This window comes from Vanacampus margaritifer, chromosome 7 (assembly GCF_051991255.1).
Source record: "Vanacampus margaritifer isolate UIUO_Vmar chromosome 7, RoL_Vmar_1.0, whole genome shotgun sequence".
Classification (NCBI taxonomy): domain Eukaryota; kingdom Metazoa; phylum Chordata; class Actinopteri; order Syngnathiformes; family Syngnathidae; genus Vanacampus; species Vanacampus margaritifer.
The window spans coordinates 9,047,882-9,073,879 of record NC_135438.1 but is presented as its reverse complement, the minus strand read 5'-3'; the positions used below and the strand labels follow the sequence as shown (position 1 = coordinate 9,073,879).

At 40.0% G+C, this 25,998-nt stretch overlaps 3 protein-coding genes across 5 annotated transcripts in view; all 3 read right to left on the bottom strand.

Annotated features, from left to right (window-relative positions):
- Positions 1 to 4,262, bottom strand: part of usp43a (ubiquitin specific peptidase 43a) — a 63,900-nt gene extending 59,638 nt beyond the window's left edge. Inside the window, exon 1 of the mRNA XM_077570866.1 lies at positions 3,398 to 4,262. Coding sequence (XP_077426992.1) covers positions 3,398 to 3,991 — 594 coding nt within the window. The 5' untranslated portion in view covers positions 3,992 to 4,262. The remainder of the gene's footprint in view (positions 1 to 3,397) is intronic.
- Positions 4,263 to 5,855: 1,593 nt separating this feature from the next.
- On the bottom strand, positions 5,856 to 19,254 carry cfap52 (cilia and flagella associated protein 52). 3 transcript variants are annotated; one of them, XM_077572113.1, is made up of 15 exons: positions 19,117 to 19,254; positions 18,454 to 18,545; positions 17,978 to 18,177; positions 17,600 to 17,736; positions 17,260 to 17,388; positions 16,805 to 16,901; positions 15,566 to 15,682; positions 15,373 to 15,473; positions 15,045 to 15,215; positions 13,599 to 13,747; positions 12,737 to 12,882; positions 12,394 to 12,545; positions 10,902 to 11,007; positions 7,552 to 7,663; positions 5,856 to 7,238 (listed from the first exon to the last, which is right to left on the bottom strand). In XM_077572113.1, exons 2-15 carry the CDS (start codon positions 18,515 to 18,517, stop codon positions 7,057 to 7,059), a joined length of 1,863 nt encoding a protein of 620 aa, XP_077428239.1. In that variant the 5' UTR covers positions 18,518 to 18,545; positions 19,117 to 19,254; the 3' UTR covers positions 5,856 to 7,056. The 3 variants fall into 3 exon arrangements, with proteins under 3 accessions (XP_077428239.1, XP_077428238.1, XP_077428240.1); XM_077572112.1 differs by lacking the exon at positions 19,117 to 19,254 and having other exon boundaries at positions 18,454 to 19,034; XM_077572114.1 differs by lacking the exons at positions 7,552 to 7,663; positions 19,117 to 19,254 and having other exon boundaries at positions 7,064 to 7,238; positions 18,454 to 19,035.
- Positions 19,255 to 19,968: 714 nt separating this feature from the next.
- On the bottom strand, positions 19,969 to 25,749 carry LOC144055685 (uncharacterized). Its single transcript, XM_077571895.1, has 3 exons — positions 25,618 to 25,749; positions 24,460 to 24,514; positions 19,969 to 24,043 (listed from the first exon to the last, which is right to left on the bottom strand). The coding sequence occupies exons 2-3, from the start codon at positions 24,503 to 24,505 to the stop codon at positions 22,896 to 22,898; spliced, it is 1,194 nt and encodes a 397-aa protein (XP_077428021.1). The 5' UTR covers positions 24,506 to 24,514; positions 25,618 to 25,749; the 3' UTR covers positions 19,969 to 22,895.
- Between the last annotated feature and the right edge of the window lie 249 nt (positions 25,750 to 25,998).

The following is a 25,998-nucleotide window of genomic DNA, read 5'->3' as shown; positions in this document are numbered from 1 at the left end:
TCATTCGGTAGAATGATTAAGTGTGGAATCTTACAAAAAGTGGACACAAATTTTTTTTCACACACTGTATAAGTATGTTACTAAAAATGTGTTACCTTAATTTTACTGTATGCCAATTTTTTTACTGGGCATATTGTCATTTTGGCATATCCAAATAAAAATAAAAAACATGTTTTTATTGTCCACAGCTAATTTGATAAAATTATTTATTTAATCATATACAGTACATGCTGTCCATTTTGTCATGAATGTTAACAGACAAAAATGTTCACCCTGCCAGCAAGCTCACATATTTTATTTGCATGTACATTGTGAGCTAGAAATTAAAAAGTGGAAGCTTGATCAATATGCATTTCTAGTAGCGTAACATTGACTTAACACAATGAATAATAAATGTAATGGAAAATCTCAAGTTTTTGGAGTGAAATGAAGAATGCTCAAAGCCACCGTATTGACGGAATCATTACCATTGAAAATAGAAATTAGCTGCCAGTGTAAAATGTGTCCATAAATATAAAACTTTTTCAGGATTTTTTTTTATATTTCTAACAGCGTAAAATTAGTTAATTGCTAACAATAACATTCTTATTTGTCAGAGTGTAAGTTAAGACAAAAATGTAAAAACTATAAACAAGCGATAACGTGCACGTATGATGCTGGCTTAGTTTAAAGCTAATCTTTCTGGGTCCCCAAAAAGGAAAACAAAGAGCCAAAAACATCTGGTTAATCTTTATGGTTTTGTAAAGTCTTGTAAAATATAGTGATTCTTTTTTTTGGTGCTATGCTTGAAGGTTTTTTTTTTTAATCTAATAGGGGTGGTAGTTTCACAGCCCGAGCTCATTGTTGACCACTTTATAAATGGCCTCGAGTTTGAAAAAATCCTGTTGTATTGTGTGCTGAGCAGGAGTTGATAAGTGCGACTGTCCTCTCCCTCCACATAACTACAGAGGAATGCGGCCTAACCACCTCAACGTGCCGGTGAGTTGCGCAGGTGAGTCAGGCCGAAGCGACATAACTGGTGTGTAAATTACTCACAGTAATGCAAACTAAACTAGTTCAGTCATAAAACGTCGTGTGAACGACGTCACATGACCATGCTCCGCCGTTGTAACATGACCTATGTACTGTACTTTTGAATAAGGAAATGGGTCAGAGGAAGTTGACAATGACAATCAAAACAAACTTTGCCTCCAAGTGGCAGTGGCAGTTAGCATGTGTGTCTCTCAGGTCTGCGAGTTTGGGTTCGAATCCCGAGCAAGCCCTCCTGTGTGGGATTTGTGTGTTCTCAATGCTTGAGTGGTGTTTTTGCAATGCCTTGAAGCACACAGTTTTGTCACGTCACAGCCAATTAGGGCTTTTTGCTTAGGTAAACCTTTTCTGGTCTTGTGGCTAACTGGGGAGTGAAATGCATCTTTAAGATTCTAACAGTCTCATTCTCTATACATACAATGTAGTGGATGGAACCTAGAGGGAACCAAGTGCGTTTGGGTCTCTAATGGTCCTCTTGCCTCTTTCCTCAAATAGTGAGCGTCCCTCTAATAGACGCCGGGCCCCAATTAGCTGCGGGTGCGTTCTCAACTTAGACAAATAAATGCCTCCCTCAAATAGAGCCCCCCCCCCCCCCCACACACACACACACACACACCTCCCACCTGAAGAAAAACATGCTGTAATTGTATTTGTCTCAGTACATGATCCCCTTTGAACTCTGTAGTTGGCAAAACAGGTGCATCTACCGAAACATGTGAGCAGTCAGATGCATGGACTGAGTTCTACATTAATCCTTTGTGGGTGGTAGTTCTGTCAGGCCACCATAAGCCATGTTGCAGTGGCCTTGCCAGAACCGGCACTGGCCCTGTATATTCATGATATAAAGTTTCAATTATCATGTCATATTTACCATCTTCATAGTTTATACTGTATTATATTAAGCCTATAAGAAAATATTACTTTTGTGTAGTTACTTTATAACTTTAACTTTATGCTATGATAAGTGAATATTTAATGTTTGACATTTTTTGGGCTTTATGCCTTGCTCAAGCCATTCCTTATGGAAGGATTTAACAAGATGCACAAAAAAAATGAATGAGAATGAGACAGTTGGAATGCTCTTACTATATGTTAGATCCATTCCTGACACAGTTGTTTAGTTGCCTTGAGACCCTCTGTTTCCATTTGACCGGCCTTAGTTTGCACGTGCACATAAAATGGATGATTAATCACATAATGGCAAGTTAATGACACACGATGCGGCCTTTTACAGCCGCTTGCCATGCTTTGCCCATATCATTGACTGCCCTTACAAGTGACTCCAATTAATATTTAAGTGTAAGCACTATTAACATTTACACATACTGCAGTCCAATGGGAAATTAACTCCTAATAAGAGATGTGTTTCTAGTGGTATAGTACACTTCAGAAAGTAAGCACTGGTTTGCCATTGTTCATTGTTTACAAGAGTTAAATGAAACCCATAGATAACCCCAAGAACTGTCATTCAACATAACATGAATGAAAAGTACTGCTTCCAAATAAAATTAACCCTTGACCCTGAAACATCAACAAAATCCTGCAAAGAGTATTTTAATACTCCTGGTACATTGCCTTGTATTAATCAATGACATTTTTTAAAAGGTAAAATGCTGCTGTAATATTTTAATTTCCCGATGCTCTCTTATTGTGAAGTTACATCACTAGAAGTAGTTGTGTAAAAAGTGATACACTGTCACTTGACGTATAAAACATACTCAGTGTACTTCCGAGCACCAATGTAATACAGTATGGGGGGGGGACTAATTAAACAAATAACTAAACACAAAGGCAAAAAAAAAAAACAACCATTACCAGAAGAGGCAAGTACTGGTGGAGAGATTAGACGCTGATTGAATGAAGGAACCGGCGAAGGAAGGAACGAAGGATCTGACAGATGGTAATTCATTACTAGAACCTACTCGTACCTCTTCCAAGTAGTTAGTTGTCTTTGTTTTGTATTTTTTATTTACTGTTGTGTTTAGCTTTGTTGTTTTGTTATTTGCTGTGTTTTTTTATTTGCTGTTGTGTTTGTATAGCTATTTGTTTTTGTGGTTTTTTTTTTCAGATTGTGTTTATTTTTTGTTGTTTTGTTTAATTTTTGCTTTTGTAATTTGCTGTTTTGCACTTGAGGGCCACCGTACGATTTCTTATGGAATGCAGAGGTGGGCTACTTCCTACATAGACCACGCCTATTTCACGCTCCCCTTCCATCCCGATGCACCTGTGGAGTCTCGTGACGTCACGTGACTCTCACATACTTATGATGGTGGTCAATATAAAACATAACAAAAGCCACACGAGTCGAACTACTGTTGTAAGAAAAGTTCAAATATGTGGAAAGCGCGAAAACACACTATAGTCTCACCTTGAAGTCCACGGAGAGCTGCGGCGTGTACTCCAGAGTCCACAGGGCTCGAACCAGCGACGCCAGCTGTTCGGTGACCTCACCCCTGGCGGCCTCGCTGTTCACCCTCCGGGCCAACACGTCCGGCTTGTACTGCTCCAGCCCGAGATACTCGGCCAGCAGGTCGGTGTTACTGAGACACTGCACCACGGCGTTCATGAAGCAGGTGTTTCCGTGGTTCTTGAGCCCCAGAGCGCCGGGGGTCTTGTCGCCGTAACACCACGACAGTCGCTCCTTGACCGAGCCGTGGGACGACAGCGTGGAGCTCTTCTTCACGACACCCTCCTTCGGAACCCCCGGTATTGGTTCGTCTTTAAAGCCGCCGGTGTCGCTTAGACCGAAGCCGCCGTCGTCCTCCTCCTTCCCGGGCTCCGGCGGCCGTCCCTCGCCGAAGTGCGCCAAAGTGCTCAAAGTTTTCAGAATCCTGCCCATGAATTGACTGAGAGAACGAAGAGATTTCCGCCGGGTGAACGTTCCGCTCCGGTGCTTCTTCTCTTTCCGCTTCGTCGTTTTGGCTTTCATGGGCTTTCGCGGCTTTTCCTTGCGGGGATCCATGGCTGCTGCCTGCACCTGACAGGAGGAACACTCGCTGTACTGTGGAGGAAGAGGAGGAGGAGGAGGCGCACCTGTCTGCCAGACAGTCTAGTCTTCCTCCTCCTCTTCCTCCTCCAGCTCCTGCTCCTCCCGCCTTTCCGCAAACATCACCGCGGCGAAAGTGGCACCGAACCGGTACCAGGAAAGAATGCGGTTAGCTCGTCGCTTCTATAAATGTGCTAGTCTCCTCATTCTCGGTCCCACACGCGCTACTACTTCACTACTCCCGAAGCTAACGCTCCTTTCTCCCGCCCGTATAGTAAGAACAACGCCCGCCCCCCACAACCCACCCGGGAAGCAAAATAAACACGCGTCTGCCACTTCATTAGGTACACCTGCCATTGACGTCCTATGGGAGTTGCGCCGCCTTGAGATAAGTGTTGATAAACAATTTGAAATGTGCACTCATCAGACCACAGCACTTTTTTCCCCACTTGGTATTTGAACAGGGGTGTGTAGACTTTTTATATCCACCATAATAATAATAAATAAATAAAAAACATGGGTGTTTTGATGTTAGACTAGCAGATGTGCATTGCAGACGGTGCCGTCCAAACAGATGGCCACTTAGGTGCACAATCTCCATACGCACTATTGTCAGTGTGAAACACCTTGTCGGAAACACACGAGACAACGGAGCCTATAAATAGCTTCAGTCACATTAAGGCTGCCGCTGCTGAAAAACTCCAGCAAATACATAAATGGAGCTTTTTGTGCACTTTTGGAGAGGAAGCCAGCATCTGCCGTGTTCTACTCCGATTCTAATCATTCGAGCCTTAATTTCACAGCTCACCGCCGCCCAAGATTGAATTTAGTGGGCCAGATATGCTGATTTATTGGAACAGATAGTCAGAGCCGACGGTTTCGTAATTTCCCTAATGCTCTTACTCTGCTTTTGTTGGAAAACGTGCAAAGGCAGTACATAATAAAGGGTGATTGTACCAAATCTGCTTCGCAAACTTTAACAAAAGTTTTGGGGTTGCCTTTTAGGGAAAATGACCTGAGCAACCTCTAAAATCAAATACCCCTGATGTTGTACATAGCCTTGGCTAAATTTCCAAAGGGCAGGGCAATAATTTCATGTTATCGATTATTTCAAATTTGGCCTATTACTAGGATGATTTTTTTTCTAGTTTACAAAGCAAAGTCAGTAGGAGTGTGCATCTGTCCAAAAATAAACAAACAAAAAAACAATTCAATATGTATCAATACAGGGGTACCATACCAAAATATTTTTTGTTACAGTTCTTATAGCCGGTGTTGCCAAATTAATGACTTGCTCACTAAACCTATAACAATTTTCGGAATAGGCTAAAAGTTGGAGGGAATTTTTTTTTTAATCAGATGTTTGCGGGAAAAAAGTTAATTTTGCCTTGAGATACGAATTGAAGTCTTGTATGACCACACTAGTAACTCAAATAAAACACTTGTACCTCAAATAATTTTTACCTAGTGAAATTAATAGAAATGCCAAGGATCCATTCCAGCCCTATACCCATAAAAACAGAAATTGCTTTAAATTGTATTTTAATGGGACAAAAACACTCCATAATATTGTACTTTATAAAAACGTACAGTAATTATATTAAAGCGAATTAAAAAGGGAGAAATAGTTCATTGTATGTCGGACTGCATCTTGGTGTGTCCGACTTAATGACTTTTTGAAATATCAACAAACGAGTGAAATGGCAACAAGCACCTAAGAATAGAACATAATACACAGTATGAGAATATAAAATATAAACAGGAATAAAAACATCTGATCAACAGCTAGCATAAAACCAACCTAGCTCATCAATAAATCCTGTTTTTCAAATGAACACAATTTTCATCTCACAATAAACTTTAATAAACACGAAACAAGATGTACATTACAAAATGAACCTACAGCCGTCACTTTCCGTAGGCATAAAAAGCAGGATAGAAGAGATTTTGAATATTTCAATAATCTTCAGCCAAATCTAGACTGAACTGAAATACTTCCTGTTTACATTTGTCTTCTTTCAAATTTATAGCATTAAACAAAATAGTGTGATGTCATCAAGTAGTCGAAAACACCTAATAATAAACGGGTAGCAGAACAAAATAGTTCGAAACTGTAAAAAACAAAAACCATGAAATAGCGGGATTGCCAACCTAGAACCCGCGATCGTGCAGTAGTCCAAAGTCCACTGCTGTAGCAAAAGCGTTGATGACGAAAGTTTGAGTGCGAAATGGAATATTTTCGATGTTCCATGATTTCTCATGGGACAAAAAAAACAGAACAATCAATGTACAGACGCTCCCCTACTTACGAACATTCGAGTTACGAACAACGGTACATACGAACATTTCTGCGCGTACAGTATGTCGAAAAATGTTCGGAAAGAAATGCTGTAAGTTAGATTTTGTATTGCGCGTAGTGCTTCTTTCCGCCGCTAATACCGATGCTTGGCGCTGTGAGAGCTCATTGGAGGCTCAGCAACGTGTCGAGGAGGAGGAGGAAGAAACGCCGGTCCCCATGAAGCAGGAAATAACTTTTGAAGCCGATTCCAGCGACGACGAAGAATCTCTCATGATATAAAATCCTCCTCTTCCTCCTCCTCCATCATCTCCTTAAGCATCGAGTACATCTTCCAAAAGTAAGTTAAACTTCATTTTATTTATCTTATTACGTACATGTACATACTGTGTGTGTGTCTTTCGCTCTCTCTCTCTAACATACGTAGTACAGTCAGTACTGTACGTATTCTCTCCATTTTATTAAAAGTTTTTTTCAGTACAAACCAATGCAGGTTACTTGTACAAGCCTTAAACATACTTATATAAACCTTCAATATACTTATATAGGCTTTTAAACATAAATTATAATACAAAATATAGCACTGAAGCAACTTACGAACAAATTCACCTTACGAACGATCGTCCGGAACGTAACTCGTTCGTAAGGTGGGGAGCGTCTGTACTGCATTGCTCTTCCAACATACTGTATGTAGGCCAATGAGAAGTGGACTGACTCCGTTACTTGTCCAGCCCGTCACGCTCCGTCACTCCAAGGCGGGGTAAGGAAACTTCCAGCGCATGACGGCTCCGTCCGCGCTGGTGCTGATGAGGGTGCTGTTGTTGCAGCAGATCTCCACGCTGGTGATGGCTCCGCCGTGAGCTTTTCCCACGTGGGTCACCTTACCGTCCATGTAGTCCCACACCCTCACCAGCTTGTCTTCGCCACCTGCCAGAGAAAAGCCCTCAAATATTCATTTGATTGAATTCAACTTAAGTGTGAAAATAAAAACCATCCGTCCATTTTCTATAGTGCTTGTCCTCATTAGGGTGTGTTGGAGCTAACCCTCCAAACTGTAGACATATTGCACAAAAACAGACAAATCCACATTACTGAATCGGCAAAACCTCCTTGGTGAAGTAGACGTTATTTAGGAGGAAAAAACCTTGAGACAATTACTACCAGCATTTTCAATCGCTGTGCGTGGCGTGGCTCAAAGTGGGACGAGAAAGTACGGAGCAGCTGCCTAATGGTCAATTACCTGTCACAAAATATTTGCCGTCATATGAGATGTGCAAGCAGTTGATGGCCGACGTCTGCGCGTCCTGCAGCTCTCTGATTGCTGTCCCGTCGTGCACATCCCAGTAGACGAGCTGCACAGGTAGCCGACAGTTATTTATTTGACAGCGGCAATAAAAAGATAGACCAAGATGTATTTGTTATGTAAGGCCGACTTTGTGTGTTTTTTTTTTAACAGAGTTCTCGCTTGCTGTCTTTATGTGCTTGTTTTAAAATTCTCATTACTTTTTCCAGTGACAGATAACACATTACTGACCATATATATTAGCTTTCAGTGCTTTTCAATTCAAATTGTTAAGTCACTACTTTGTATTAACCCTATAAATCCTGAACCATGAAATATATGACAAAATTCAGATTATTTGTAAATAGAGTATTTATTGGTCCTTTTGAACAAACAAACAAAAAAAACTTCTTTTTTTTAAATCAACTTCCACATAGGACTTTTGATTTGTGTCGTATTTGAAACAGCCGGTCACAGTGCTTTAAATTTGTACATTTATAACTGTCAAAAATATTTAACTCTTTGACTGCCAGACGTTTTCAGAAAACGTGGGTGCCAGCCGATTTAAGCATTTTGACTGATCTTTCAAGGTCCACAGAAAATGATGTGTTTGGACTATGGAAACACACATACTACCAAATGATAGATGAAGATTGGACTCTCATCTTTCATCAGAAAAAAAAGTTTGTTTCTACATTATTCCGTTTTTCAGTAATCAACAATAGAAAATGGTTAGTTTCACCTGTTTTGGAAAAAAAACGTCTTTTAACGTCTTTGGCACCCCTCCATAGGATTTTACTAAACGTTATTTAACGTTTTTGGCAGTCAAAGAGTTAAAAAAAACAACAACAGCACACAAACAAGTGTAAATCTCCTCAAGTTACCCCCAAACATCTCGTCTTTTGTTTTCCTCAGTCTCTTGGCGTTTTCCAGTCACGACCTCTCCCTGCCTCATCTCATTTGAGCAGCTTATTAGCGCCGCCGCCTGTGCGACTTTTCTTGGCCCATCTGTGTTCTCGGGGGGAAACCGAGCCGCGGTCCAAAACTGAGCCGCGCATTTATTTATATATATATATATATATATATATATATGTTAGGTTAATAGACAATTATAAATTTTCTGTAAGTGTGAATAAGAGTGTAAATTCTCTCTTTTCTTTGTGCCCTATAATTGACTGCTTACCAGTCCAGTGTGTACCGTGCCTCGCACCCGCCCGCGACCCTAACGAGGGCAAACACTATAGCAAATGGACGGATGGATGCCCAGGATAACCATCTAGCTTCAAGGCAGTGAATCTGATGCACCAGGATCTCTAATGAGTTGAGTTTTGGGCACAATTCAGTCGTATCGCGGTATTCGACTGGACAGCTCTCACATCACATCGCTTTAGTATATTTGTAAAGCGCTGGCCTAAGCGGACCGATACGGGCGTATTCATGTGCCTGCAGACAGTGTGCCTGTGTCCTGGGATGAGCAGATGGTGGAATTGGCTGGCGCGAGGCTGGCGTCGGCACATCCGCACGCAGGAAGGCATGAGCGCTGCCCTGCATGCATCCTTCGTCACGGTTGTGCTAATCAGCGCAAGTTTGCAGGAAGTAATGAAATACATTACTAGGGTACATATTTTTTTAGTGTGCTGCAATAGATTTCTAAGATAGCTGTACTTTAGTATTCTTTTTTTTTTTTTGTACTTTTTATTTGTACTGTTTACACTCTGATGGATAGGTTTAAAAAAAAAAAAATGCCCACAGATGGTTGCACTAGTCTAAACATGCCATTCTGATTAAAGGGGACGTCAACCCCCCAAAAATATCTTGACAATAATATGTTCTATGAAGCCCCACTAGTCTAAATATGATAGTCTGGTTAATATTGTGTTAGTGGAATATGAGTTAAGCAACAAAATCTAGCAGTTTTTATCCATATCACAAGGAGGCCATTTTGGCACTTGCTGTCAAGTGAAAATGACATCACAGTTGCTCGGGGCTCAGGTAACCACCAATCACAGCTCGGGTTTAGAAAACAGGTGATCTGTGATTGGTCATTGCCTGAGCCCTGAGCAACGTCAAGGCTCGCGCACCAGTTGTAAGTAAGGCACTATAATGTTATCTTCAGTCGACAGCGAAAAGTGGCAAAATGGCCGCCCCCCTGAGATGGTTCAAAACAGCTGGATTTTGCTTCATAGCTCATATTCCATAAATGTAATAGTATTCAGAGTGTCATGTTTAGACTAGTGAGGTGACATATAACATATTATTGTCAAGAAATGTTTATGGTTGATTTCCCCTTTAATATTGTGTTTGTGAAATATGAATTAAGCAGCAAAATCCACCTGTCGTCTCCATCTCAGGAGCGGCCATTTTGGCTTCTACTGCCACATGCTGTTGACAGAAAATGACATTATTGTGCCTTACTTACAACAGGTGCGCGAGCCTTGACGGTCGTTACCTGAATGTCATTATCAGTCGAGTGCAAGCGGCAGTGCAAGGCAAAATGGCCGCCCCCTGAGATGAATTGCTGCTGCTCAATTCATAGACCCAATATAAATCAGATAGTGTGTTTAGACTAGTGGGGGAGCATAAAACATATTATTGTAAAGGAATAGTGAATAAGTTGTTTTTTGTGCTTAAAACCACCAGCCTCTCTCTCTCATGCTAAAAAAAAATGGTTTGTAATCAAACAAAAAACAGACATGTAAGGAATTTTGTGTATTTTTTTTATGCTCGCTAATTTAGCATCTTTTGTTATTCAGTTCACAAGGTTAGCAAAGCTATGGGAACTTGTTTTGATAGCATGAAAATCAAGCTGACGCTAGCTGGCTCTTAACATGCAACACTATAATTGACACTTAAAAAAAAAAATTTTTTTAAACTTTTGTAAGTTTTTGAGTTTGTGCTTATGTGTCTTCTATGTCCCTTGGCATGTCTGATGAGAGGAGTGTGCTCAGGTTAAAGGGGGTGTGGATGCAGCCGACCTAAGTACGACGAGCCAAGAAATACACGACGGGCTTTGCAAACTAATCTGAGCACGTTTGTGTGTGCGTGTGTGTGTTGTGCCCGTCGTGGTCGCCGTGGGAGACCGCGCTAATCGTAGCACAGCAGCAGGCTTCTCGCTTCTGCTCGGCTCAGTGAGTGGAAAATATTATGATGCAATAATGAGACATTTAGATTAGCAGGCATGTTTACCCCCGATTTATTTATGTGTCTTAACGTGACATATTTTGGCTGAAAATCGGAAAGTGTCAAGATGGGAGTCCACTGGTAACTCAACATTGAGGGGGAATGGAAATAACGTCGGCGAAACCTACCCTTCTGTCGGTGCCGCTGGTGACAATCTGGTGTTCTTCAGGATGGTAGCACACGGTCTTGAATGATGAGTTTCTGGTAACTATCTTCCGAATCCGCACAAATTTCCTACATAAAAACATTCAACAGAACATCGATTGGTGCTTGACCTGTCTCGTGCCAAAAACTATAAACTTTGTTTTGTTTAAATTTAGAGATAATTTGTTGGTGTCAAACCAAATTTTTAAGGCTTTTAATTCATTTTCCACCGTAATCAAAAGCTGTTTCAGATTTTCTCCAGAGCAATAGAGAGTTGTGTCATCAGCAAACAAAACACTTTTAAGTATTTTGGAGACACATCAGATATTGTTTATATATATAATACAAATAACTTAGGGCCAAGCACCAACCCTTGGGGAACGCCATGAGAGATCAATTGTTTTGATTGTATGTTGTTGAACTGCAAATGCTGATATCTGTTATCTAAGTAACTTTTAATCCATTTATATGCTAAGTCTCTTATGCCATATCTCTCTAATTTATTCAATAATATACTATGATGTATAGTATCCAATACGTTTTTTTTTCAAATCTATAAAAATCCCAATAGTAAATTCTTTATTATTTATACTTGTAGCTATAGCTTCTACAAGTTCCATGACTGCCATCGAGGTTGATCGTTTTTCTCTAAATCCATATTGATTTTCACTTAAGAGCTTGTGTTTCTTGATGAAAATGTCCAGTCTATGTGAAAAAAAGTTTTTGACTAAAAACATAATTTTTTGGGTCAAATTTAACCCTGTTTGGCATCAATAACAAAGTGAAATTTGATGACTTTTCCTAAAGTAAGCCAAAAAAAAAAAAAAAAGATTCATGTTTAAAATGTTTGTGTGCAAGCTATTTGTCTTGTCTCTACTAAAATGAATCAGTTTGTGTTAAAGCAAGAAAATGGGAATCTGGAAACTGCATAACATTTCAGCACATTTTCAAATCAAAATAATCCCCCCAAATCAACGATCCGAAGTCCAATGCTTTTCAATGACAGCATCCTTTCACTGAGTGAAATACTGCATTTGATAACGTGGGAAATTGCTGGATTTATCCCACTTAGATTGCGTCAGTTCCAACCTCAAAACATTTGACGCAAATTTAAATACAAGACATATGTTCACGTGACACAGCATGATTGCGTTAACCAGAACAACAATTTATTGGAATCAGCCATCTTTGTTGTTTACATTTGCCTCAAACGTTTTAAGGTCAGAACTGGGACACTCCGAGTGGGATAATCCTACTTCAAACCTTCATCGAATGCACCAGAAGACCGACTTGTGACAAAAGCTCGGAATAGTCAATAGGCGCTCTTTGCAGAGGATAAAGAAAATGATGTGTAAGTATTGTAAACCTCATCCATTAGTTCATTGATATTTCAAGGCAAGACTGTAATGCATCCATCATGAAATTTCACCCAAAGTAGAGTATGTGTGTGTGTGGTTTGGTTGTGAGGCAACTCACTCAATGTCCCAGAGGATGCAGGTTCCGTCCATGCTGGCAGTGATCGACTCCTTATCATCGCTCTTGATCTGGACAGACCTGACCATGGCTTTGTGCTCCGTCAAGAACGCAAGCTGTCGTTGGCCGTGCCCCAGCAGCTCCCAAACGCACACCTACGTTGGATTCATTAAACATACTTAGTTATTAATACATCGCTTGAGGTGAATCTCGACTTGTCACGTCGATTATGAGGGAGTGAAATGCCACAAAAACTACTTTCTCCCCAAATCATGTTTTACTGCTAATGACTAATCTAGGAATCGAGGTTGCGTCATCATCATCATCATCATCATGCAAGACTGACCGTTCCGTCCTGCCCCCCACTGACAATTTTCTTGCAGTCCGTGGACCCCTTGATGGCCGACACGCCATTTCGGTGCGCATTGTCAATAATGAGCATGAGACGGCCACTCTGCGGGGCAAATATGCGGATCTTTCCGTCGTTCCAACCTGTGAGAAGACGTAGATCATAAACGTGATAAAATCCATCTTGGACTGGTCGCCAGCCAATCACAGGACATATATTACACTAACAACCATTTATTCATGCTCACATTCGCACCAATAGGCAATTTGGAGTCTTCACTCTCTTGAACCCTACACATCCTGGTCACCACCTCTTCACTTCACATTATTTGCTTGATGACTGCACTATATTCACTCTATGTATCATTTCTTTGTTTGCCATCATAGTTGCATGGTACTGAAAAACCTGTGACGCTCACACTACCGGAGACAAATTCCTTTTGTGTTTTTACATATAGGGCCAATAAAGATGGTTCCGATCAAATTAACCGCTCATGCTTGTTCATGCTAAGCTAATGGTTAGCACGGCGGCCTCAGAGTTCTTTCAGACGTTTTGGGGTCAAATCTCCCCTCGGGTCATCATTCTCTGTAGTTTACATGTCCTCCTCATGCTAATAATAATAATAATAATAATAATAATGCATTTTATTTAAAGGCACCTTTTTGGCACTTGAGAGCACTGTACAATGTTACATGAAGTTAAATAAAATGACAATAAAAAGCGGAATGAAAGAAATATATATATTTTTTAATTAAATAATTATACAGTAATATAAATAATAATTATAATACTAAATTAATTAAATAATTTAAAAAATGGTCTTATCTCTATACTGAGGGTTGCGTGTATTGATTCCTACCAGTGACAATGCTGTGTCCGTCAATCATCAGGTGCAAAGAGTTACAGGTAAGGCAAGGTACTGGGATCCTTAGCAGCTCTTTGGACTTGTCTATGTGCCACACCCTGATGTCCTCCTCTGAGCCGGACACAAACAACTCGGAGGAGCCGCTGATGACACATGACAAAAAGCAACAAAAGCTGGAGATGAAGATCTGTAGCTGACAACAAGGTATAAAAGCGAGAGGTGAGAAAAGTATTCAGTGTGGGTGAGGTTCCTTGTGAAGTGGACATGATTTATGACAATGTGTATTTGTTTGGTTTACACACTAGTTCTAAAACAATAAACCAACATCAAGGAAACCTGGTATAGAAGTGGGCTCACTTATTGTCCTAGTTTATCTACAAACAGGATGCCATAAATAAAAAGTTGAATAATTATTGTATGAATCCATATCATATGTGCGCTATTATGTCAATTAGAATTATCATTAATCATTTTAAAAGGTTACCTGACGCATTTCAGCATTAAGGAGATAATATTTTGTCTATAATTAATGTAATGTCATTATTTTTCATGTACAATCAATACCTTTAATAAGACATTTTGCCACTTGCTGTCAACTGAAGATGACATCGCACTCCCCAGGAAACAGGTAGCAACCAATCACGGCTCAGTTTGCTATAGTCACATGACCAAATCCAGAAAACAGGTGAGCTTTGATTGGTCATTACCTGTTTCCTGAGCACCTGTGATGGCATTTTCAGTCAACAACAAATGAAAAAAAAAATAATTTAAAAATTTAAAAATTAATTTTAAGGTATTAATTGTACATGAAAAATAATTATGTTATTGAATTAATTCTACAGAAAATATTATAAAACTTAATACTTCTGAAAATGACTAAATGATTCAAGTATCCCTTTAATTGACATCTATGTATTTACTCATTGTCAAAACTCATCCTTTTCATTCTCAAATTAAAATCAATGCCTAAAAATACTAGTAAGAATTGCAATTATTACTACTACTGCTACTAATACCTGAAAGTTATAATAATAATAGTAAATAACTATAACCTACTTTAGTCATTATGGAGACATTTTCTCCCCAATAATTTCAATATAACAGCTTTCAATAGTAAGGATGCATTGAGCTGTAATAGATAAGAAAAGTAAATGTGCTTATACTGCTCTCTAGTGTTGTTAGTGGGTACTGAACTCCATACTATCTATTTTTGAGAACATGTTTCCATCCACAAAAGACAGGAACTGCAGACTATCGTTGTACTTTCTATAATTTGATAAGGAAGAAACTTGAATCAGCAGTCTAAGGCTACATTAGTCGCCTCAGTTTATGTCTATCCAACTTGTTTTTCAGTACAAACCTGAAAGGATGCCTGTGATGTATATACTAATATAGTCAATGAGGGTATAGCCCTTTTTTATGCGTGACCCCGCTACTCACTAAGCGATGGAGACGTCCTTGACGGCGCCATGATGATTGGTGGAGATGAGCTCGGCTTTGAAGTCCTGCATATCGAGGCAGTAGATCTCGGAAGCATCCGTGCCAGCGAAAAAGTGGCGGCCGTCGTCTTTGAGAGCGATGGACGTCACCCCGTTGTTCATCTGCACTTGTCTAATGTGGGGGGGAAAAAAGGGGGAAGGAGTAAGTCTGGCACGTACAGGGAACTTATAACTCCAAAATGATCATTTATAACAAAGTGCTTTACCACCATCTTGTGGCATCTATTGGCAGTTCCAAATCTTTTTTAGTGGGAGGTACTAGTACTCACTTGATAGGTTTGAAGTTGGTCGTGGAGCACAGTGTCAAGGTGCCAAAACCAGAACCAACAAGTAGTTCACCCGTACTTAATGCCTTTAGGACATTGGCTCCCTGTGCATGAAAGACATTGGAAACCCCCCCCCCCACAAATGAAAATTGATTCCCCCAGGGCTAGATTTGGATACTCTTGTGGGGATACTCACCAGATCATGTTTGGTTTTCATGGGACCATAGTCGCTCAGACACTTTGTCTTGGTGTGAATTTTCAAGATGTCGCCACTGGAAGTGCCGCAGAACATGAACTCATCGTTCGGTGAGAACTTTAAGGAAAAATATGTCGGTGTGAGCGGTCCACGGTCCTTAGCTTGAACTGATCGCCATACTCAAATTCATAACATATTCTAATGATAAAATTACACTGAAATGCTCAGAATGATGCTTTGTGAATACAAATTAATAACAAGTGAGACTACTAGTACTACAATCTCTTAACCTTAATTTAAATGAACCCTTAACCCTAATCCTCCAAAGAGAGAGACAAATCACATCAATTCCCTTTTTTTTTCCCCGAGAGAGAACTCAGTATTGTTCATTCGGTAATTTCACCGATTTGACATGTCATCATCATTGCTCTCTCTTTATATTTTTATTTTTTATATTTTGTATGTGTGTGTACTCATTAGTTCACCTAAAACCTATTAAAAAATCCCATACCGTTCACCTAAACCGACTACTTCAGCTCGAGTCGTGAGGTTGTCAGGAGACCCGAGGAAGGATCAAAGAAAAGAAAGGAAAGTGAAATCCAGCACCGACCAGACATTACCTACTTACTACCCACCGGGCTACCAACCAGAGTCTTTCACTAACCCCAGAAACATCTAAAGTCCAACAAATTAGGGAGACCTCAAGAGACCAAAGGAGAGACTGAGGAAAGGAAGGAAGAGATGTACTCATTGTCCGGTGCGAACTTTAAGAAAAAATATGTTAGTGTGAGCGGTCCACGGTCCTTAGCTTGGACTGATCGCCATTCTCAAATTCATACCTCTGGACAATTTATAGTCTTCCGAATCTAGTCAAACATATTCTAATTAATAACAAGTGAGACCACTAGTACTACAATCTCTTAACCTTAATTTAAATGAACCCTTAACCCTAATTTTCCAAAGAGAGAGACAAATCACATCAATTCCAAAATCAGTTATCTTAATCAATAACCTGTCGATTAGGACTTTATGGCTTCAATGGAAACAACACTATCTATTATTCCTGAAAAAAAAAACTTGTTTCGCATTGGAGTAGTTTAGTTTTCCATGGTGAGGAAATGCAACATTCACTGATGCTGTGATAGGTAGTTTGCTTTTCTCTAACTGGCCTTCGTCCGCTTTTGCACTTGAACCCGTGATTTACTTGCATTCAAAAATTGGACTTCATACCATACGCACCTCTACGCACCTCACCGTCCTCTTCAGTTTGCCCAATATACAGTCTGTAGGTTTAATCTTGTTGCACTGATCCAGCTCCCAGATCTGCAAAGTTGCCCTGAAACAATCACAAATGACAGTTTTTTGTTTGTTTTTTTGTTTGTTATGCCACAATATCCAGGGGAAAGTGGCATTTTCGTAATAAGAGGGAACATATTGTGAAATGAAAATCAGTAAGGTCAGTCAATGAATTACATTCCATAGAGTGATGAAAATGGTGGCTGCTCGAGCAGCGCTAAGAGATCTCTATTGATCAAAAAGAACTGATGCCAAATCTGAACTTATAGATATTTTTAAAGTTGAATACCTTCATTAATGCATTGATAAATTCCTAATTATTTGGATTGCATTAACTAGATCAATTGACAGCATTCGAAACAAAAAAAAAATGATGAAGCTTGAGATCATTCACCCACCTGCCAGCACAGACGAAAACGTTGTCGTTTGTGTTGGAGTACTTGACGGTGAGCCGGTGACATAAACTCAAAGGGACCGCTGCAGCTGAACTAATGGCCTGCTTGGTCGCAATGTTCCACAAGACGATTCTAAAGACAAAACATACAAAACTGTTAAATGTCAAAGTGGGATGAAAAAACTTGAGGGAGCCTCTTAAGTTGCTCAAAACTTAGCTGCACAATTTTTGATTTGCTTTTCATTTCCTTTTTTTTTTTTGGCGGCACTTTATAATTGCATACAGACTCCAATATGAGACAGCGCCACATTCTCACTATTCTATTGAACAAGCATGAGATTTGCCTTCCATCGTCTTGACCCCCGAGGGACACCAGAAACTTGTCATTGGGAGAAAAGGCCAACGCCTCCACCTTCGATTCGTGGATCACAAACTTAGTGTACAAGCATCGCGTGGTGTACTCCCAGACGATTATCTCGGCCTAGGGAACGAGCACATGTAGAAAATTGGAATTAAACCGTAATTAAAAAACAGTTTATTGAAGGAAATACAGTGGATATAAAGTCTACACACCCCTGTTCAAATTATCTCTTTTTTTTTTAATCTTACGTTTCTCAAATGTTAACCGGGGTGTGTAGACTTTTCACAACCACCTGATAGAATGGCATTTAAATGACATGGTTGAGTTGGTGGGAGAATGATCTTTTGTCTCTGAAAGCTACCTCAAAGTCATTGTAATTGACTTGTCCAGAGGCAATATACACTCCACTTTTCGACATGGAGAGGCAGGATACGTCGCTGGTGTGACCGTGCAGGAAGTGCCTCTTGCTATCTTTTATCCGTGCCAGGACGACGGTACAGCCCAGAGGATAGATGAGGTGCTCTTTGTCCGGATGCAGTCTCATGCCAAAATGCACTTGTCCTGAAATCACAAAGGGAAGCACGCAGATCACGCCGACTGACTTCTAATTTGTCCTTTATTTAAAATTCATTAAACTTAAAGGTGAGGTCTTCAGTTTTCACTTCTTAAACACTGGATGTGTACACATGTCATTTTTGCTTTTAGCTACATGCTACTTACGTTAGCATTTGCTTGGGAGCGTTATAATAAGTTTTTATATCGTTATTATTTTCTAAGGTTCGAATAAAACACATGAAATACTCACATTTGATAGTTTTTTTCTGTTAGGAAACTTACCGTTGAAGCCGGAAACTCCCGTCAGTTCAAGTGGAGTATACGCCTTTGGTTCCAGCTGTTGCATGTTGCTAAAAATCCACTGTACAATGACTCTACAAAATTAGATTTTTAAAATACATATTATATTTAAAAAATAATATACATTTATGTCATTAAAACGACTTTAAAAGCAAAAAAATCTTCACACAAGTGGAAGCTGCCTACTTCACTTCTTTGCCCTTTTTTACGCGTAAACTCGCGCAGTGTGACGTCACTTAGACTAATAGTTCGATAGCGGGGGCGTATAACAGGCGTCATTTGACGCCTTAATAAATACAGCTACTGCTAATCAGTGATGTAAGTTATCTTTTTTTGAATACTACTTTTGTACTAACTACATCGAAATACAACACTGTCCCTTCGTGTCGTTAAATGGCATAACCAAAATACTGGAAGCGAAATTGTACATTTTAATTGAACTGCAATGTACACCCTTGGTAATCTAAAACGCCATTTGCCACGATGGTTTAGACTACTTTCAGATCTTGTATGCACTTTTTTTTTTTAAATTGTGGATTAGTAGAACAATAGTATACCTTTCTAAAATAGGCATTAAAAAATATGCTCGAAACTCCGACATAGACGTACGTATAGTTCGACGTGCAAAGTTGTTGCACAACTTACCGTTGAAGTTACCTAAAGCCTGTATTTCAAGTAAAGAATGACTACATTTAAAGTACTTAATTTGACATTCTCTCGAAACAGCTTATTTTCGCTAAACAGTGATCGTTGTCCACTAACACACGTTGCCTAGCAACGGCCGATTTGCTAATCTCGCCCTCTTCCTCCCTTCAACGCTTCCCATTCGCCTTGCCCTTTATTTAGTATTTTTTTCCCCAGACATTCCTGTCGACACAAGCGTAGCAGTTGAGCCCGACTACTCACAGAAAACCCTCTACTAGTACAATTGTTCATTAACGGGGTATTTCTAATAATTTTAATGAGGAAATGTTATTTGATATGCGAGTAAAATGAGTTACAAACTTGATCACCGAGCAAATAAACTCATGTTAAGGCAAGGTACAATTGTATTTCCTAATGCACAGTCTGTTTAATACAACTGAACAATTAATCGAATTCAAATAGACATGGCAATATAGCAAATTACAATTTTCAAATCACAACGGCTGAAGCGCCATTATGTGACCAAGCCAGATTTGTTGGCATTAATGTAATCTGATTTATGATGACGTTTTCTCCACATTTGTTGGGTAGAATTTTGTGAAATTGTAGTAGTGTATGCCTAAAAGACTTCAAAGGTGTCAGTAACATAACTCTAATCAAATCATATTTTATTTACCATAAGCTTTATGACCGAAACATTAGCGCTTTAAGAATTTACACTTTAGACGGAACATGATGTAGTCTAGTAGTATTAAGACGGCTCCACCCTGAAAGGGATCATGAGTGACCTTGAGTATAACAGTAGGAAGACAAAAAGTTTTTATTTTGACACAACTCACGAGTAACAATGACAGCAGGATATTTATTGGTTCATTTTCACGACAAAGCATGCAAAAAGTAGAAAACCTCTCCACGATCTGTGACTAGTTTATTATAGCTTGGCTTAACATACATCATAAGCAATTAAGTATTGGGACACTTTTACAGCATAATGGAAGGTTGTTGATTAATCACATTTTTAAGAAACTTACTGAAAATGGATTGCGCTACTTAGCTATACAACCAGCAGTCGCCTTTGATTCAGGGAAACAGGATTTTCAGAACATTCAGCCTCACATACTTGCTTCCATTGCAATGCTGCTCTAAAGTAAGAGATATTTTTCAACCTATCCTGTTATTCGCTGGAGAGAGAGAAAAAACTCTTCCATTTGCTCTTATTGTGCTTTCTGAAATGATCACAAGATGGAGTCAAAGTCCTGTCGAATAGAAAAGTAGTGCTTTGGTGCCACCCTGGTGTCAAGGAAATAAGTTGAAATTGCGGGCGGAGAAGCTTCTATGAAACAGGCCAATGCTATGTCTAATACAAAAGTAGTGTTTTGTCACCATCTTGTGGTATCTAGAGGCAATTATAAACCTTTGTAAGCGGCATCAATTACTCGTGGGTTTTCACTATTCGCGGTCACTCTTTCCTGTAGTGAGCTAACCAAAGCTACGAAAAGGCAGGTGTACAAGCTAGTGGTGTTAGCGTTACTCATCTGTGCATTTCCTCAAATTGTGCGTACATCTGATGGATGTTACTCAATCGACAATTCTCAACTAGTTGTTTGCAGACAGTACAAAATATCAAAAACCCAAAATAAAACAAAGATGCTCAGCTTAACTTGGACTATTTTTTAAAATTGTCTTATTTTGAAAGGCTAGCGCTGGAGTGTTTAGTGAAGAGTACTCAACATGAGCAAAGGTTTTTAAAGGGATATGTGACTTATTTAGCCATTTTCAGCAATAAAAATTTAATATTTTGTCTTAAGTTAATTTGATAATTATTTTTCCTGTACGATTAAAATTAAAAATATATTTTGCCACTTGCAAAGGACATCACAGGTGCTCAAAGCTCAGGATGTTTTCTTTGGTCGTTAAATGAGCCCCGAGCACAGATGTCATGTTCGGTCAACACCAAGTAGCAAAATGTGTTTTAAAGGTATTAATTGTACATGAAAAATAATGAAATATTGGGATCTTAGTGCTGAAAATGGCTAAATGAGTTAAGTATCCCTTTAAAGGGTGGATTTTATGTACGCCGAGAAATAAAAAGGGACAGAAACCCAATCCTGTGTTGTGAAATGGTTGATTTTTAAGTTGAATTTGCAGTTTTCGGCCATTTGATAAACTTTTACATATGCGGTTTTGATGCTTCTCAGGTTGTGCTTAATGCAAACATCCATCCATCCTTTTTTTTCTTTTTACTTATTGGGTGGAGAGTGAGCTTGAACCTCAGATGATCCCAGAGAGGTTGCGAATCTTTGTGGGAAGAAACCGAAGTAACCCTAGAAAACCCGCACGCAACACTATTATTTTCTCTTTCTTTGAATAGTTTCAATAATCTGCTCTGTGAAGAAGCACCATTGAAAATGTATGGATAGACGTTTCAAATGACGACGTGCTTTTAAAAGGTATTTTCTAAAATATTCCTCAGTTTTAACATCAAAGTCCCTGTAAAAGTGAAGCATGTCTTCTATATCCGACACACCACGGAGAAGAGTGTTAACAACCCTGCCAAATTTAAATGATGGAGAAAAAAAAAAAGAAACCACCAAGAACATAAAATGAGGATGTTATTCCCCTTAAAGCCATCAATTCATTCGCAAGCTAACATGATTCCAGGGCTCACTTGAAAATTTAAATAATACTAAGCTGCTCTGTAAACTCTGGCGTCCATTATGATGCTTTTTTTGGGGGGGGGGGGGGGTGTAGGCATAGCTGGCTAGCTAACTGCATGCTGGAGTTGTAGAAATCAGTCGAGTAATAATAACTAACTCACGATGGTGCCGTATAACCACGGGTGCAAACAAAGGCACTAAAGACAAGTTATTAAAAAGTAGGGGAGAGGCCGGTGTCAAAATTCAGGAAAGCAGCTTAACACTCACTGTAGCTCCACAATTCAGTACAGAACACCGCGGTGCAGGAAATCGATGGACGGATAGATGGATTGCAGTCTTTGCACGTTTTCAGCAATTATTTTTTAAAAGTGTATATTGTATTTAGAGAACAAAATCTCTGGAATCACTTTAATGTCTCTTTAAAAGGGACAGTGTGTAGAAAGGTTTGATTTTTCAATGTTTATTTTAAAAATCAACTTAATTTGAACAATATGCCTAAAAAATCTATCACTTCAACACAATTTTTTTTATTTTTTTTTAACGAACGTACTGATTGATGGAAGGCTTGCTAAGTGTAGTCTTTCTGAGACACCGTACTGCGGTGATTCAACTTAGGTCATTGCATTCTATCAGTTCACCACTAGATGGCAAAAAAAAAAAAAATCTACACACTGTCCTTTTAATGACCATGGGCAAATGTGGGTTTGACCAGTTAAGCCCTGGATTTCTTATCAAAAACCCTTGACACACTGATGTGACGCATCGAAATGCCTGACTTTGCTGTGCAAAGGCTACACAGCTGCAGCTAATATCCTGATGTGTGAGGTTTTGTGTACAAATCAAAGGTGTCTTATAACAAAGTCATTTGTTACTGCTAACATGCAGTGAAAAAAAAAATAGACTTTTGATGAATTTCAAAATAAAATGCTGGGTCATGGTCACATTAGGCAGTCAACATACATTTGTCCTAATTGTCTTGAATATGACTGAAGGGGTCTCGTCCAACCCCTGATTGTTTTTACTGCATGATTAACAAGGGAACGGTAAACGCCAGTGATCAGTTCAGTTCCTATAAAACATCCATACATCACCGATACGATGCAAGTTACCGTACGTGTCCGTTTACAGAACAAGCTTGCCGTCTTCTCGACTGCACTGGTCCTCGGCGAGCTCTTGGAAATCCTGTACGTTTTGCAGGTCTTTGACCCCATCCCTCATCATCTGCTTGTGAGCGTGAGTCCTGCGGTGTCTGCTCAGGCAGTGACTCCAGGAAAAGCTGCGCCCGCACGGCAAGCACATGTACGGCCTCTCCCCGGTGTGCACCCGCTGGTGCAGGTTGAGCGACTTGTAGCGGGTGAACGTGGCCCCGCACTCATTGCACGAGTACTTCTCGGACCGGACGTGGACGTTCTTCTCGTGCTCCTTCATGTTGCCCAGCTGCGAGAAGCCTTTGCCGCACACGGGGCAGAGGTGGGGCTTCTCTCCCGAGTGGATCAGCGAGTGAATGTTTAAATCCTGACGGGAGTAAAATCCCTTGTTGCAAGTCAAGCACACGAACGGCCGCTCCCCCGTGTGGCTCCTCATGTGCCTCTTCAGGCTCTCGGATCGGGCGAAGGTGCTCTCGCATTCGCTGCACTGAAAAGGTTTCTCCCCGGTGTGCGAGCGCTGGTGCCGGCCCAGCTCCGAGGCCTTGAAGAAGGACATGTCGCAGTCGGGGCAGTGGTGGGGCTTCTCCGGATTCTCCTGGTGCGTCTTCTCGTGGGCTTTGCAGTGGCCCATCTCGGAGAAGCCCTTCCCGCAGAAGGAGCAGGTGAAAGGCCTCTCGCCCGTGTGCATTCGCTCGTGGCGAATACGCCTGTAAAGTTTGTCGAATGTCTTGGCGCAGAAGGAACACTGGTGGGGCACCTTTGGTTTCCTGGCGTGGATGCTGCGATGCCGCACTAACCTGGAAGGCTTGTTGAAGACTTTACCGCAGTCGGGGCACGGGTGCTCCTTTGTCCGGTTGTGGGTGTCTTGGTGTCGTAACAGCTTCTCTTCTTCTTTGAAAGTCTTGTCGCAATGCACGCATTGATGGCGAGTCTTTAAGGTCCTCGGCCTCGTGTGTACCGATTTGTGTCTGTTAAGCTTGGAAAGCCTGTCAAATATTTTGTTGCAAACGGTGCAAGGGTGGCTCTTGCGTTGTTTTTTCTTGGGCTTTTTGTCATCCTCTGGCTCGGAGTCATCGTTGGGGTCGGACGCTACGATATACTCAATGTCAAAGGCTTTGGTACCTGGTGAGCAAGCACATCAAAGAATCAGTATTTGAATGAAAAATGTAAGATATTTATTTTGGATTGTCAATTGAGCAGAGCCAAGGAAAAATTACTACACTACAAACGAACCAATAATCCTGCTTTTAAAAATAGCACAGTTGTGGCTGGTAGAATGTGGGCTGGGTTTTGATGAATATTGCATTTGTGAAATAAAACATAAAACTAATTCAGCCATTTTCAACCCTTCAAAGAGTTTTTCATTTTACGTAACAACGCCCCCTACTGTCCACTGAAATTGACAAAGTGGGCACAGGCTCACCATAACCGTCACGGATCACCCATTTTGTGGGTTTGGGCATGTGACGTGGGCAAGGCGAGCCCTTGGATACACTTAAACATCAATTTCAAAAACACAAAGAGATATCAATAGTTACTTTCGTCCGAGGAATGATCTGTCACGGATGAACCGTCTTCCTCCATGACTGGGGCCTTGCAAAACACAGACACACGTTCCGCTAGATGAATGTTGCAAAAGACAGTGGCAAAGGATTCATTTTATCGACATTACTAGAACCGTGAATAGTTGCACCTCTATTTTCTAATACATATTTTTCTATTCTTCAGCCAAATTTGATGGGTAATCTGTGCACACATTTTTGGACCTACTGACGGCCAGGTCCCTGAGTTGTAATGCTACTCTGATCCATCAATTCCAATACTAATTTCATGAATTTGATCAACTACAAATGTCTCTAAACTATGCAATATTCATTGCGCACTATGCATTAACTCATGGAGTGTTTGTACATTCTCAACTCATCGTTTATTTTTATCTGCATGTTTGACTGCACATTTAAACCGCACCACATCACTTGACCATCATGTGCAAACTTTTAGAATTATTATTAAATGTTGTCTATTTCTGTGTTCAGCCTGCTTTCTATTGATGCCAATATTTGAAAAATAGCTATATTATTCATAAAATGACACTAATATCACTGGAATCGTCTTCAAAAGGTCTGTCGGATAATGCTACTCTACTGTAAATAAATTATTCTTCACTAATGTATCGCTGCACAGCCTTATTGATTACATGTTTACTAAACTAGGGGGGAAGCACACAGTGATGCTCGTTTTTCTTGCCAGTAAGCAGCACAGCTTGTGTTATGGTACGGCCACCAAGTTAGACAATTTACGGTATTTTAGTTGCGACACAGTAGTAAACTAGACCTTAGTCTATGCTAGTTAATTAAGACGAAAAGTTGATCGTATTTTTGGCGTATTAAGGCTTGTTAACTGTTAACATTATAGCAAAACAAGTGCGTTACTGAACCATTTCGAATGCATCTCAGCAAGTTCGCAATGCACGCAAACACAACATAATGTATTTTGGCGTTAAGACTAACGTTAGTATGTCTCCTTGTATTGGAATGATGGCTAGTTTGTGCGCGGAGTTTATCCTTTTGTATGCATAAACGCTCAAGAGAAATGTTGTTAGCATTAGCTGCGTTCAAACATAATACACGAAATAAACACAAAATTATGCGAGACCGTTGATGACACCGCGAAAAGAATATGAAAATAAACATTACCTCTCTACTGATAAGGTAATACAGAGGTTTTCACATTTTAAACTGGACCTTGATTAAACATGAAAGAGGCCAAAGCAGCCGTTTCTACGCTTCTTCTTCTTCGTCTTGATTTGAGGCAGATGTGCATGTTTTGTGCGTTGCTGCCTCGTAATGGTTAAGTGATGAACAACTCTTAACAGAGCCAAGCTTTTGTTGGTTTGTTTAACTTTATTGGGGCCTGACTCAAGTGACACTTAATTGGAAATCCTTTTAGGCAACATTTTTGTAATTATTTAGTGATACGAAACCCACATTTAAATGCCTCCCGTCTCACTCCATTTTAAACAGCTTACATGCAATATATTATATTACAACTACAGATGGAAATTATCATAGTGCTAA

Coding starts and splice junctions, on each gene's coding strand:
- cfap52 (XM_077572113.1), bottom strand. CDS start 18,517: ATGCAACAGCTGGAACCAAAGGCGTATACTCCACTTGAACTGACGGGA. Junction 16,902..17,259: donor GTTTTCGTCTGTGCTGGCAG/GTGGGTGAATGA, acceptor TGATTGTTTCAG/GGCAACTTTGCAGATCTGGG. Junction 13,748..15,044: donor AAGGACGTCTCCATCGCTTA/GTGAGTAGCGGG, acceptor ATGTGTCATCAG/CGGCTCCTCCGAGTTGTTTG.
- LOC144055685 (XM_077571895.1), bottom strand. CDS start 24,505: ATGGAGGAAGACGGTTCATCCGTGACAGATCATTCCTCGGACGAAA. Junction 24,044..24,459: donor AGATCATTCCTCGGACGAAA/GTAACTATTGAT, acceptor CTTGCTCACCAG/GTACCAAAGCCTTTGACATT.